This window comes from Tachysurus vachellii, chromosome 21 (genome assembly GCF_030014155.1).
Source record: "Tachysurus vachellii isolate PV-2020 chromosome 21, HZAU_Pvac_v1, whole genome shotgun sequence".
Lineage (NCBI taxonomy): Eukaryota > Metazoa > Chordata > Actinopteri > Siluriformes > Bagridae > Tachysurus > Tachysurus vachellii.
The window spans coordinates 5,145,104-5,160,839 of record NC_083480.1 but is presented as its reverse complement, the minus strand read 5'-3'; the positions used below and the strand labels follow the sequence as shown (position 1 = coordinate 5,160,839).

At 40.0% G+C, this 15,736-nt stretch overlaps 1 protein-coding gene across 4 annotated transcripts in view; it reads right to left on the bottom strand.

The window, feature by feature from the left end:
* Positions 1-8,184: 8,184 nt before the first annotated feature.
* The window catches only part of smurf1 (SMAD specific E3 ubiquitin protein ligase 1), a 34,020-nt gene continuing 26,468 nt past the window's right edge, over positions 8,185-15,736 (bottom strand). Inside the window, exons 9-18 of one of the 4 annotated variants that reach the window (XM_060897081.1) lie at positions 14,458-14,655; positions 14,059-14,260; positions 13,276-13,379; positions 13,047-13,161; positions 12,684-12,862; positions 11,113-11,250; positions 10,313-10,433; positions 9,974-10,175; positions 9,492-9,567; positions 8,185-9,401 (exon numbers count right to left, since the gene is read on the bottom strand). In XM_060897081.1, coding sequence (XP_060753064.1) covers positions 9,302-9,401; positions 9,492-9,567; positions 9,974-10,175; positions 10,313-10,433; positions 11,113-11,250; positions 12,684-12,862; positions 13,047-13,161; positions 13,276-13,379; positions 14,059-14,260; positions 14,458-14,655 — 1,435 coding nt within the window. In that variant the 3' untranslated portion in view covers positions 8,185-9,301. Of the gene's footprint in view, positions 9,402-9,491; positions 9,577-9,973; positions 10,176-10,312; positions 10,434-11,112; positions 11,251-12,683; positions 12,863-13,046; positions 13,162-13,275; positions 13,380-14,058; positions 14,261-14,457; positions 14,656-15,736 lie in introns of all 4 variants that reach the window. The other 3 variants (XM_060897079.1, XM_060897083.1, XM_060897082.1) reach the window with 3 other exon arrangements.

The window sequence follows — 15,736 nt, the reverse complement described above, 5'->3', positions numbered from 1 at the left end:
AAAATGATGAACAAAAGTTCTCATCTGTCATTGTCCTGTCAATCATCGCGTCTCTCCTGCTCTGTGACTGCGACTCGTGCTGAATGGAACAGACACACGTTACTTCATAACACTGCGTATAACAAATCTTACCATGTTTAATGGTTTGTGTCGTATTCAGACTCAGACTGTACTCAGACTGAGTTTTAAGATGAAGCAGTACCAGATTAAAAAAAGGAGAAAATCTGCTTACTGTGAACAACAGCATATCTGTTGGATTTTGTTGGTTCCAAATGATAGTAGGAAAGTCATCTATATTTGCCAAGTGTGTTCACACACAAGGAATTTGTTGTGGTTACAGGATCTCTCCGAAACATAGTATATACGTATATAGTCTACAAATTAAAAAAAATAATATACAAAGGTGCAGATGAGTTCTTTACAGATGTGCCTAGTATGTACTGTATATTACAATGTGGAATACTGTACATTTATATAACTGTAGAAAAATATAAATGTATTTATATAGATTCTAGTAAGAGATATTGTACTTTAACAGACGGGATACGTAATGGTGGGTGTGCTATATGTTCAAAATCGATGTGGCATTTTTGCTTAGATGTTTTAGTGCGTAAAGATCTATAGCCTGATGGCAGAAGAACTGAAAGTTCAGAACTTACTTTGACTCAACGTAGATCTACATTTTTACCCTTTAAACTGACTAATGTAATAATAACTGTAATATTCTACCTGACTAATATTAGTATTAATAATAATACTAACATTATTGCACACCCAAGCCAACCTGCAGATCTAAACATCTATTCTCAAGGACGTCTGATACCTGTGAGGTAAAAATCTCTTTCAGGACATTTACAGGAACAGGAGTGACTCAGTATCATCAGTATGTCGAGTCACATCTTATGAATCAGAATTGATCTTTGCAAAAATAAGCTGAGAGTCTCATTTCTGGAGAAATAAGATTCATTCAATTCAGTTCATTTCAATTTACATGAATAATCCCGCACTAATACCTGACTTAAATACAAGACACACTTCGATATTAAGTAATGATGAGTTAAGGCATGTACTAATCAGAACGTAACAAAGAGCTAACCTTAACTAAATAAATAAATATAAATAATAAGTCTGATGAATTCATAAATAATTAAATATAAATAATAAGTCTGATGAATTCGTAAAAAAAATAAATATATGTAAATAATAAGTCTGATGAATTCATAAATAAATAAATATACATAATGAGTCTGATGAATTCATAAATAAATATATTTAAATAATAAGTCTGATGAATTCATAAAAAATAAATATATGTAAATAATGAGTCTGATGAATTCATAAATAAATAAATATAAATAATGAGTCTGATAAATGTATTTAAAAAAATAAATAAATAATGAGTCGGATGAATTTATAAAAAAATAAATATAGATAATGAGTCTGATGAATTCATAATTTTTTTTTTTAAAAAATATGAGTCTGATGAATTCATAAAAAATAATATAAATAATAAGTCTGATGAATTCATAAATAAATAAATATAAATAATGAGTCTGATAAATTCATAAAAAAAATAAATATAAATATTTATTATATAATAAAGAAAATAATTTTTCTATACATTTCTAAAAATGTATATATTTGCCTTGTGTACACCCCATAGTATCTGTGCCTGTAAGATACTTTATTGAACACTTGCTCTGGAATGTTTCTCAGAGATCTGTTATTCATTTATTTGAATTTATGGTGTATATAAACTTTAACTGATGCCGGTTCGTATTTAGTTTCTGGCACACGCGTCGGAGCAGCTATGTGCCCAAGATGATGTTATGAGAAAAAATCCATGATTCACGAGGTTGGATTTTACATTTAAAGGTCGTCTAACCGTGACTTGAGTGTTTGAAACTTCTCTTACTAATTAAGCACCACGGTACCGCATCGTGCTACAGCTCTCTCAGAAACCCTAAATGTGTCTAATTGGCTGGATCCTGTGCTGTATACAGGCTTTTTGATAGACAGTACGTGCACTAAATTCTCATGGTGTGCTTTTAAAACTCACATCCAGACAGTCATGGACATTGCTTTTCATTTCTTACAAAAGCCAAGCAGTAGCTAACACCAGTCTCGTGGCACAAAGCATCTGGGAACATTATTAATTAACATTATTAATTTGCTAATATTCCAGCAAAAAAAATCCAGCTCAACTTCATTTCCCTTCAGTTCAAGTTCAAGTTCGAGCAAACGGAATTCTACCAAAAAATAAAAAACGAAGCGACTGTCTCGCTGATGATGATTTTGCGTCTTCGATGGCAGTTTTACCTTGAAAGAGAGACTCTGGCGTACTTTTTTTTGCACTTTTGATGCACAGTGATGAGGTTAAAATGGCAACTAATCAGCCAGTTTTCAAAGCCCGGTGAAGAAACTGGCACAGCTTACAGGTCTGGTTCCTTTCCTCCACGCATCCTCGCTGTCAAACTGTCTACAGAACAGAGCTTATTATAGGCAGAGATATATTCCAGAGCAGGGGCTGGAGTTTTATTAGGGATGAATGTGTTATATGTAGAGAAACGTGACAGTTTGTTTAAATGTGGAAAATAATTTAAAAATGGTTCGTATTTTTTTTCTAAAGGCCAGATTCATTTCTTTCCTTGAGATAAACCCAACATTTCTTAAATCATACACAATATTAATGCTATTAAAATTCCTCGTACACATTTCCAAATGAAGACCTCAGATATATGTATATTGCCTGCACACTCACAAAGCAATGGTTCCATCTACTCAGGATTTGTTCTAGATGAAGTAACAGCTTCTTTGTTTATGGGATCATAAACGTCTTCCTGTTGTTTAGGTTTTGTTTCAGGTTTTTGGTTTGAAGTGAATGACTGGAATGGGTTTAGATTTTCAGCACAGTAGGCAGAATATTCTGGAAAATCTTATTAAACTAAGAATATAATGAAGCAATAAAGGACATCGTTTTGAGACACATCATAAAACTTTCACTATTATGTCATATCAGTCAGTTCACTCGATTGCTCAATATTGCAATGTCTGGATTTTATTTACTTGGATTATTGACTTGGACAGAGAGAAAGGTATGTGGTAAATTAGCCAGTAACTATTACTATAGATTATTATTTCTATATATTATTATACAGAACCAGTGTTGTGGTTAAGTGGTTAGTTTTCCTCACCACTAGGGCCTGTATTCATAAATATTCTAAAAATGATCTCAGAGAGGGGGCACAGTGGATTAGGGCACGTTCGCCTCACACCTCCAGGGTTGGGGGTTCGATTCCTGCCTCCGCCTTGTGTGTGTGGAATTTGCATGTTCTCCCCGTGCCTCAGGGGTTTCCTCCGGGTACTCCGGTTTCCTCCCCCGGTCCAAAGACATGCATGGTAGGTTGATTGGCATCTCTGGAAAATTGTCCGTAGTGTGTGATTGCGTGAGTGAATAAGAGTGAGTGTGTGTGTGTGTGCCCTGCGATGGGTTGGCACTCCGTCCAGGGTGTATCCTGCCTTGATGCCCGATGACGCCTGAGATAGGCACAGGCTCCCCGTGACCCGAGGTAGTTCGGTTAAGCGGTAGACGATGAGTGAGTGAGAGCTCCTTATTTAGGTTAAAATGAATCTAACCATGAATTGGTGATTGGTCCAATAAAAAAAATAATAAGGAGCGCTTTTAAAATCTGGTGTATTATAAATAAACCTTCACTTTGTCTCTATGTTAAGATATTTGAGTCTATATCCTGTAGGGATTACGTTTGTGACCGATCAGTTAGAGATGTTCTAACATCTGTATGTTATAAATGTCATAAAATGTAATGTAAATGTAAACATCTCTGACACAGAGCAGAAATGTCATAGAGACAAATTATATAATTTCTGCCTTTATGGCATTTCAGCTCTGTGTCAGAGATGTTAGTGTATCTATAAATGACATAGCAGCAGAATTATATTTATATATATATATATATATATCTCATGTTATCTCTAACATGATTGGTCACAAAAATAATCCAACACGATTTAATCTGTATCATCTTATTAACTCACTATCATTATTAAATATTGTACACAACACATTTCTTCTCTCTTCACCTTTCAGACATTTTCTCCTCTAATACAGGAAAGTCCTCCTCACTCCTCCTAACACCTTATGACCTTATGAGCTCTTTTAAGGGTTAAGATGCTTTATGAATAACTTTACTAGAATCTTCTCTTTAATCTTAAGGGGAAAAGCCCACAGATGCAGGCCCTTACTCTCTGTGACCCTGTATGGATGGATGGATGGATGGAACTAATAAATCTTCCTGGATTTTGCTTTGGCATTACTTTATGGTTTAATATAATAAACATTTAGCTTAAAGAAAATACAGCCACAGTAGAGCACCTACACCTACAGGAATGAGGACAAACCAGAGCGCATTTCACCCAGTAACATTAGACCTAGTAGACCTCTGAAAGCTAATCATCCTCAGAACATTCTGCTGTAAACCATCGATCAACTCCGGAAACGGAAAACTGTTACCTGTGATCTGGGTTGTCTCCAAACTCAGCTTGAGAAATATTATAGAGTGTGTATCTCAGCACGGGACTGATATCCTGCAGCACCTGAAACACAGCCGTCTGTAAGCAATGAACCTCATTATGTCTCCTTCTTGTATCACGGTCATTAGATTTAATAGAAAAATCGTATATTCATCATGATTAGTGATCGTCAGTCAATGTCTGGCGTACAGTGTGCAGGCAGTGGGCTGAGTTTACAGGGACAGTTTGTGCACTGCTTATTGTTGGACAATGACATTAATTAAAATCTGTACCAGTGTGGTCCAAAGCTTGTTTGCGTGTTTGCGTGTGTGTGTGTGTGTGTGTGTGTGTGTGTTATCCTTGGGGAACCGTGGCAAGTTTTGGCAGCTTCAAGTCTAATAAAGCCTTGTACATGTGATTATGTGAAGTTTACACTCAGGGAACCTGAGATAATAAACACTTAGAGTTCAGATTAGTATCGAGGGTTTCCTTAAAAAGGCGAAATAAGTGTTATCTTGAGCATAATGTGTTCACTGTGAATTCCATTTAAAGTCCATGTTTAAATATTTTAAGCATGGTTAAAGCCCCAGCACATTCAAGCTGCTCCTGTTGGGCTGTAGAACAAGGCCCTTAACCCTCTCTGCTCCAGTGGTGCTGTATCATAAATGACCCTGTGCTCTGACCCCAACCTCTACGTTGGGATAAGTGAAGAAACAATTTCACTGTACTGTAATGTCTATGGGACAAAATAAGTGCTTCTTCTTCTCCTAAATATTTCGAAAGTCCAGAACAAAATGGAGTGTGCAGATTTTGAGCCTAAATTTGACGGGTAAACATTCGAACTCTTCCGTTTGTGCCTCATTGGTGATGAGAAGTACGTGGTCTTTAACAGGGTCATTAGATAGTAGCCTGCAGCAGAGGTTCATTGTGACAGACTTCGTTTAGTCGTTATTAATGTCACAATTAACGCTTCTCTACTCATCTGCGAAGTAAATGATCAACCTCTTTACAGCAGCCTGCAATAAAAATGCAGCAGCACGAGTCCACTGCTTCTGTATGAAGTAAGGACTCCAGTATGGTGGTGGGACTCACTGTCCGTGTACCTAATAAAATGTACAACAAATGTGTAAAATGTATCGTACCGGAGATCAAATGCGACGACGTGCATGAGCAGGATATCAAACCACACGTGTGAAAGACCGACAGAGCTGAATTATTTTCAACGTTGTTTCTTTAATATAATCTTATTTACATGGAATAATTTCAGAAATGTTTAGTACACTGTAAGTTACATTAATCTTGCATTCAATAAACAAATGACACTCAGGACCTAATCATTGTACATAGTAATAATAATAATAATAATTATTATTATAATAATAATAATAATATTGATCACATAATTTGGAAAAGTGGTTTAAAAAAAAAACGGACAAATAAAATGAAAAAATAAAAATACAAATTAAACGTAACTAGCAGGCAACGTCCACAGTCATCTTCAAAACTCACGAATCATTCAGACTAACACGAAATTAATTTCCATCTGTAATGACGGATCAGCACTCGAGAGTCATCTGGAAAAAACACAAGCAGTCAGTTCACACGTTCGGACGCTCAGACGCCGTCTCGAACCTGGTGCACGTAAGAAAAAATACGACATGTTAAGACGCAACCAAGAATATAAAGGTGTCATTTTATTGCATATATCACAAATATGGACATGACCGCCGGGGTCCAGCCTACATCAACGCTAACTCGATCCAGGCCGAAGGACAGGCTTCTCTGAATTAGCAGCAGGTTTAAATACTTTGATTCATACATTAAAATAAAGAGAGTAGTGTACAGCTTTTTGAGGGGAACAAAAACAAAAAAAAATCAGGGGATTAATGATAATAGCAGCGATACTTAAAAGGGTATTACACAGTAATAAATTATTTGTTTAAAAAAAAAGTGGTTAAAGAACATAACTTTGGGGGAGAAGAAAAAAACCTTAAAATAATAATAATAAAAAAAAAAAAACGGCTCATTGTTATGTGAATTATTCAAAGGGAATATGGACTGGTGCCATGAACACCTAGCAGTGTACGATTAAATCTTCGACCTGGGGATCCTGTTAGACAACACAGGGCTGGTTACTGGTCTTGGTATTCATACTAATGATGGCTTGGACCAGATGTGGCTGTTTGGTCTTCTTTTTTGAATTAAAGCCTGTAGTGAGAGTGAGACTGACCCTTGTCTGGATAAAGACTGGACACTCCTGACCTTAAGACATCAAAACAAACCCTAAACGTAATAAGTGAACTCCAGCTAAGCTTTAAGTGAATAGAAACACTCTGGAGACAGGTTTGTGAGGACGCGACTAGACTGGAGCGTGGCTTTCTGAACGACCGGCCTTGCTCTACGGAGAATGAGTCTGTCTCTTCAGAACAAAAATAAAGGACGTAATAAAAAAAACGCTAAAGTAAAGTTTTAGCGAAAGTGCCACAGACGAGACGCTTTGGAGATTCGCGTATAAACAAAACTCGCAAACGAGCACAAGACCCGAAACGGTCACGAACACTTAATGCTAAAAACAACCAACATTGTCCAAATACACTTTAGGGACTAAAGAACCTTCAGTGAAACTGTTTAGAAGTGGGCCATGCAACGGGAAAGGAACGCAGGTCTGCTAGCTCTGTGGGAGACGTCTGAAATATTAAACCCTTTCTGTAAACCGAGATGTTGTGCACGACGTCGTTCACCTCTAAAAAAGGAAATCTTTGGGATAAAAAAAAAAACAAACAAAAAAACAGTTAAAACAAAACAAAAAAAAAAACTTGTGCAATGTGCAAAGATTAAAAACGTATTTAAAACGAGTCGTTAAAAATACTGGCTTAATGTACGGAACATTCCCAAAGCTGACAAAAACATCCAGGGAGCTGTTACTTTATGTGTGTGATCTGTGTAAGGGATGTGCTTCTGTTAGTGAGAGAAGACACACACGCGCATACACACACTCGCATGCACATACACACAACACATACAAACCCACACAACACATACACACACACAACACATACAAACCCACACAACACATACACACACACACACACACACACACACATACAAACCCACACAACACATACACACACACACACACACACATACAAACCCACACAACACATACACACACACACACACACACATACAAACCCACACAACACATACACACACACACACACACACACACACAAACCCACACAACACATACACACACACACACACACACACACACACACATACAAACCACACACACACACATACAAATCACACACACACATACAAATCACACACACACACACACACACAAACCCACACACACACACATACAAACCCACACACACACATACAAACCCACACACACACACACAAACCACACACACACATATACAAACCCACACACACACACAAACCCACACACACACATACAAACCCACACACACACATACAAACCCACACACACACATACAAACCCACACACACATACAAACCCACACACACATACAAACCCACACACACATACAAACCCACACACACACATACAAACCCACACACACACACACAAACCCACACACACATACAAACCCACACACACACATACAAACCCACACACACATACAAACCCACACACACACACAAACCCACACACACACACACATACAAACCCACACACACACAATTCCACACACACACACACAAACCCACACACACCCGCACGCACATACACACACACATACAAACCCACACACACACATAAACCCACACACACACATAAACCCACACACACAAACACACACGCACGCACGCACACGCACGCACGCACACACAAGCGCACACACGTGCACACACGTGCACACATACACGAACACCCCCACCAAAAGTTCTAAGACATGGTAAGCATTCTCGACATGATCACAGGGAAAAAGGTTTAGTTTTACGTAACAAGCGATCAATTTTTAAAAAACAATAATTAAAAAAAATAATAATAATGATGACACACACTATAAGAGACGCTCATCATTGAAATGTACACCGTCGTTCTATAAGATGCAAAAAGAGTAGAAGGGAGCTGTCTGTACACATCACTGAATTCAAGTGGAGTATAAAAACCTCTGGTCTGTCTGTTCTTCGCTGTAGGGTAAAGATCCTCAGGATTACAATGCGAGCGCTGCTGCGTAAGTCCCCAGGCTCAGTAAAGATGAGAATATTGCAACAGGGAGAGGAGCTGCAGTTTCTCAGAGGTTCATGTCCTCTGAGCAGAAAGCATCATGATCAGTTTGGGTCTAAAACCTCTATGTGCTTTTTGTGGCTCGGTGATGAAAATTCGGCTGAATTTCAAATCCACCGCAATCCACCGTTTCAACGACACAGGCAAGCGATTTTTATTTTAAAATACGAAGAAAAAAAAGAAGAAAAATAAAAAAAAAACCAGGATTTTTCTTTCTTTTCTTGTACCGGTCATCATCGTAATGCAAATTAAAACCGTCTGACTCACAACAGAAATAAATAATCCTTGAGCAGCCTGGAAACAGCCTGGTGTGTGTGTGTGTGGCCCTGTGTAGCACCTGCCTCCCGGGAGAGGGTTCAGACGGCCTTTAGCTCCAGCCTGCAGGGAGGCACCTTCCTGTCCACCCTGAGGAAGAGTGAGAGAGAGGAGGAAGAGGAGGAGTAGTAGTAGTAGGGTCGAAGGGGCTGTTAGACGGGTTAGTGGTTGCTGGCAGGACGAAACCGTTCACTCCACGGCAAAACCGCACGTCTCCTCCACGGCAGTCAGGAGCTTCTCGTAGAGCTTCTCGTACGACTCGTAAGGTGGGATGTCGATGCGGTTGAAGCTGGACGCAGAAGACAAAGGAACGTCACTCGGATTGTGTAAACTAATCATGCAGCCACTATAAACAGAGATAATTATTCTGCTGCGTTACCATGTGTGAGCTTTGGGCAGATTATCCGTATTGGCGTCGATCAAATGGATAGTAAAGAGCCTTGGTCCTGCAGAACCTGTAGAACCTTACAAACATACATTCTAGTTATCACTGTTCTCCTTCTGATCACAGATAAAAACAGCGGTCTAATCTAGCGAAGCAATCAGCAGGTGATCAATTGAAAAGATTACGTCTGGAAGCGAACTGTTAGCATGTTAGCGTCACTGATTACTCGTCACCGTGTGTCCACGGGATGAATATGAACCTAATTAGAAAGTAATAACAGATTTCGGTCTCCTGAATTAAAGATCATTAAATATTAGTTTATTTGGGTTTAGGATAAAGTCACGTCTTATTTAAAGATGTTTGTATCAATTGAACTGATTTTAATCTTGACAGAGCAGGACACACAAGCCTCAACGTGTCCTATTATAACACAAGGACATGAAGTGTGAGATGTGCACATGGCATCTCTTAGCCACCTTGCAGTGCTTTGAAGCCTTGAAGAGGGACACGTGTGGAGCCGGTGACGAACTGGAGCAATCTGCCCCTCCTCTCCTCGTCGAACGACTCCACCGCCTGCCAAAACCACTTCACTATGTTGCTGTCGACCACACAGTGCTTCAGCCGCGTGTTGGCCTTCCAGTCGTTCAGGTCAATCTTCCCGAGTCCTCCGATGATCAGCTGTACACATGAGGAATGAAGAAACACGGTTCAACAAGCCGAACTCGGACGTGTTCACGTCACCGCTCGACGCTTGCTGAAAATAAGCATCGTCAGTGATCTAAACGTATGAGGTTGACTTCTCAGATTTTGAGTACCTCGAGTTCCTTGTGGTCAAAAGGCTTGAGCAGGTGCTGCGGGATGAGCTCGTTGAAGCCTTTCTGCAGAGCGAGGAATTGGGCCTCGATGCCGCGCATGAACCTCCAGTTCACGTAGAGTCTAAAGAAAAAAATCAAATAAATAAAAACCAATTAAATTTGCAGCTCTTCACAAAATCCGTGTTTGGACATCGGAACAGTATCCGTAAAAAAAAAAACGGAACCCAGGGCCGTCAGCAAACAACTAATAAATCGTTCACATCTCAGTCCTGAAAGGCTTAAATAAATAAATAAATAAAACCAGCGGCTTATAAGCCAGCATCACTCCATCATGCTGACCGTGGAGGGGGAAAAAAAAAAAACGTGAAGTGTTTGAACTCGCTGCCAAAACTCATCTACACTGCTGCCCTCTTCTGGTTCCTGACAGAAGCGCATTTCCTCCATGCACTGCTGCTGGGAAAGCTTTAAATAATAATTAACCTGCACCATGACCTTGTACAGCTCCTGGGAGATTATGAGGAGTGTAAACAGAAGGCAGAAGATTACTGGGAAAATATGTGCTGATGCCTCAAGAGATGTGGATTTTAAAACATCAGCAGAAGCAGAAACAGTATCAGGAAGGACTAAAGAACCATGAAGAACAGCAGAAGGTTCTGGAAAAGTGTGTGTGTGTGTATATGTGTGTATTAAACCTCACAAATATGAAAACATGGCTCCTGGTGAAAGATCACTTGAGCGCACCTCACCGAACCCTGGGGCTGAGCGTATTATTGCTGGTTAGGTCTGCATTTCGGTCATACCTGACATATTCCCTTTTATTCTCCTCCGTCACTGGGATGTTTCTGCCGTTGGGTTTAAGCTCATGCTGGAGGAATTTGCCGAAAGCGTTGTGTTCGACGCAGAACGTATGATCCAGAACAGATGTGATGTCATTTTCTCTGCAAAATAAATGAAAAATAGGCCGTGTGGAATTTTCTGAAAAACCCAGAATGTTCTGTGACACGTAAGCGTTACAACACAAGTGAACTTTTACACAGCAATCACACAGGAAAGGTTTTCGTTCAATAAAACCTGAAATGCATTGCTTTATAAGAACAAATCAGATCACCTGTGACAAATATCAGAATACATCCACTCATCCAAACCGTTAGACGGATTAAGAAAGTAATGATTAATGATGGACTTAATACGATCAATGCAACTCTTTTACAACTCTGTGCACACCCGAGGTAAGAGAGGTGTGAATAATGTGTTAAAAATAAACAATAAGCTTGATGGTCCTCAAGGTAAAAGTATTAATAACAAACACTCTACGCAAAAAGCATGTGGACACCTCACCTTTACACCCACATGTGCTACGTCTCCTGACTTTTACCACAAACTAGGAAGTGCACAACTGTATCGAATGTCTCTATGTGCTGTAGGTTTATAACGTTATTGTACATGAAGCACAGAGATCCCTGAAGACACGGTGTGAGAAGGTTTGAGCGAAGAACTCGAGTGTCCTGCACCGAGCCCTGACTCTGACTCAACCCCACTGTGTGTAATCACTGAGTGTATGATCGATCTCCACGGAAATAATACATTAAGAGCGAAGGGGGTGTAAACTTTTGAAAAGGAGGAATGGTGTAAAAAAAACAAAAACGTGTCAATATCTTACGTAGCTTCTAAACAGCAGTAATCAATGACAAAAAGATCTTTTAAACAAATAATAATGATTTACACTCATCCTCCTGCTCGAAAGTTTACACACCCCGACTCTTAATGCATCGTGTTGTAATAGTTTCTAGTGTATTAGTGCCTCGTTTGTCCTCAGTGTGTCGATCTCCAAAACAGGAAAACACTCACTGAGCATCCGGTTAACAACTAGAATAGTGTGTGTGTGTAAACTTGTGTGTGAATTCAGTTATTATTGTGTCTTGTGGACGTTTTATTTCATTATTAACAGTCGTCATTCGTTCATCTTCTACCGCTTATCCGAACTACCTCGGGTAACGGGGAGCCTGTGCCTATCTCAGGCGTCATCGGGCATCAAGGCAGGATACACCCTGGACGGAGTGCCAACCCATCACAGGGCACACACACACTCTCATTCACTCACGCAATCACACACTACGGACAATTTTCCAGAGATGCCAATCAACCTACCATGCATGTCTTTGGACCGGGGGAGGAAACCAGAGTACCCGGAGGAAACCCCCGAGGCACGGGGAGAACATGCAAACTCCACACCCACAAGGTGGAGGTGGGAATCGAACCCCCAACCCTGGAGGTGTGAGGCGAACGTGCTAACCACTAAGCCACCGTGCCCCTCATTATTAACATTTCACAGATTTTTTTTTTGATGGTTGATGAATAATTTGTGACTCACAGAATCCAGACAAGGCTCTTGTGGAGCTCAGGGTCCACGGTCTCCAGGTCAGAAAGCTGGATGGGTTTCCCCAGGAGCTGCTTGTAGAAGGGCAGCGTGAAGCCTCCGTTTATGTAGTGGCCGTGAAACACAGCGAGGCCCATGATCCTCCCCACAAAGTGGAAGTATGACAAGTGGTCCTGAAACACAGCCTTAATGCTTAGTGCCCGTCTCCCCAACACACCATCACCATATGTTGGGAATACCACAGAGCTGACTTTTTTTTATTTGTTAAACCTTCATTAAAAGCAGAACGACTGACTGAAGAGCCAAGGAATGTTTCAGGATAATCACAACACCACATGATGAGGTTACACAACTCACAGGGTTGATGGACGAGTCGGGGTTGATCTGCAGCGTGTAGATGTTATCTGTGGAGTACTGGAACAGGCCGTAGTACGGGTTAAGCATCTCGTGACAGAGAAGGTACAACCACTCCCTGGAGGAAGAGACAGGAAGTCAACCAAAAACAAATTTCAGTCACATTCAGCATCCTACTCTGAGATTCGGTGAAATCTCCAGGATGTTCAGCCATGACTGGAGCACGTCTCACCTCGCCACTCCGCCGTAATCTAAGCCTTCTTCTCCACGGAATTTGACCATTAGCCTCTTCTTCAGGTCCTTCGGCCTCATCTTCATGATCTGACGATACGACTCCTGCAAAAAAACAGAGTGTTGCGTTACAGCGGCGCCACTCAAAGGCAACCACGACGACTTTAGATTTATGCAGCTTAAAGCAATTTTATTCTTTTTTTTTTTGCTTTATAGCGGTTTCTATTATCGTCCATGCATACTGTTTATATACAGTGATGGACATTTATTATTTTCCTTGCTAGGTGATCGGTAGTTATTTATAAGCTTTAGGACTAAACGCAGTGTTGACTGGTGAAAGTGGAGAATTTTTCTGGACGTCGTCTGTGACGAGTGCGCAAACGTGACAAATGAAATGTTAATGTAACTTTTAGTGCAAATAAAGAGGAGCAAGCTTTCACTAAAGCAGGTTCCGTTTTCTATACTAATGATCATACACAGGGTCACGGGGTACAAGACTGGGGACATCCAGGGTGGGGTGCTAACCCACCTCAGGACACAATGTCTCTCTCGTTCACACAGTTTAGTGAAGAGAGTCTATAACACGTCTTTTGAATGGTGGAGGAAACCCTGACGAAACATATAAAGGACATGCGCAGTCACATGTCACAGTCAAAGTCGTACGCAGTCAGAGTCGGGAACTGTGAACCACAATGTTTTTTAGAATCTGGACTGATATCAGTTCTTTTATTAAAAGGTTTCACAAGGTAAAATCATTAGATAAATGAAAACCAATTCTTCTTACCTCAAAGATTTCTTCACGGGACACCTCAATGCGACAGTGTCCAGCCTGAGGCTGCTGCAATGAGAGCTCATGGCGCAGCACCTTGAGCTTCTGGACGAGATCTCGCTCGTACCGCACAGGCAGCTCGCCTTCACCCTCCTCTACAGGAACCTCCATCTGCACTGGCAGAGCCTGACTCGACTCCTTCACCTGAGACTGTTGGCTAGTGCACACACACGTGCACAAACACACACAAACACACACATATTCATTTAATGATCAGAATTACCTTCTGAAAGTATGAAGTATGTCAGTTGAACAGTTTAATAGCAGGGTTATTTAAACGGGTCAGTAATCAGATGTTAAGAGCACAAGTGCAGATTTCAGCACTCCAGTTCACATACTGTGGGGTGTGTTTACCTCATGATATGGTGTAATCTCGGGTCTGTAAATTGTGTGGTTCTGTTATTGTGGTCAACAAAATAAATCCTTCCTGATACCGTGCTCCTGATCTCCCAGCCGGGCGGCAGAGGACCCAGTTCCTCACAGCTCACGCTGTTCAGATCCCTGGAGGAGCAATCGGACTGATCACCGGGCTGTTCCGCAGTAACACATTCTCTTTTTCGGAGTGAATAGATGAACCAAACTGTTTATATATTTACAAATTTATATGTACATTACAGCCTGGTTAAATAATCCGGTGATAGAAATCATACGGTGACTGAGACGCCACTTATTAGGTACCTGATTTCTGTCTAGAGTAGGGCCGGGCGATAAAACGATAGCGATATGTATCGCGATAGACACGTGATTGATATCAATATAAAATGTGTTCGATAAAACGTTCGATATTTTTTATTCTTCGTCGGAAAAAAAACAGAGATTGCGAAGCAAGTTTGGTTGCATTAACAAAAGCACTCACTCTCTGGTAACCTAGCAACGTAGAGAGTGACGAGGAAATTGTAAATAAAAGAAAAAGTCAGCTACTTTTTATATTTCTGCAGGTTTTATATATCAAACAATGTATCAGGTTTGTTTTTTTATATTACAGATGTATCTCAGTCTACCTCAGTTTTATTTATGTTTACAAAACACTGCACATATTTTAAAACACTTTATTCACCAGAAGGTGAACAGCTAGTGAACTTCCTAGCACTAAACTTGCACTGAATTCTCAGGTTTCTATGTTTATATTTAACACTTTGCACTATTTTATTACACTTTATTAAGCATTTCTTACATTTTCTTTCATTTTTGGACCTTAAATGTTAAGAGATAATTGTTAAGTGTTCATTGTGACTTGACTTATGTTTACATTATAATTATTTGAGTTTTCCTGGTTATTGTTGACATTTCTGTCTTAATAACTGAGGGGATTATGATCAGAGGAAGGTTAAGTTTAAAATAAAAGTGTTTAAATGTAATATATTTTTCTCCTGGTCCTTATTTTAAATGGGTCATAAAAAATATCAATAATTATCGATATCGACCGATATGAAACACTGATATCGTGATACAGTTTTCAGCCATATCGCCCAGCCCTAGTCTAGAGCTTTAGACTTTTAATAAAGCTGTATTAAACGTTCCTGGAAAAGCATTAGCGCCTTCGTATCCTTATCCAAAACCGCCTGCTCCCAGACACGTTAGTCCCCATACACACCTCCAGTGTGTACTCTATTACATCACTGCTCTCTGCATC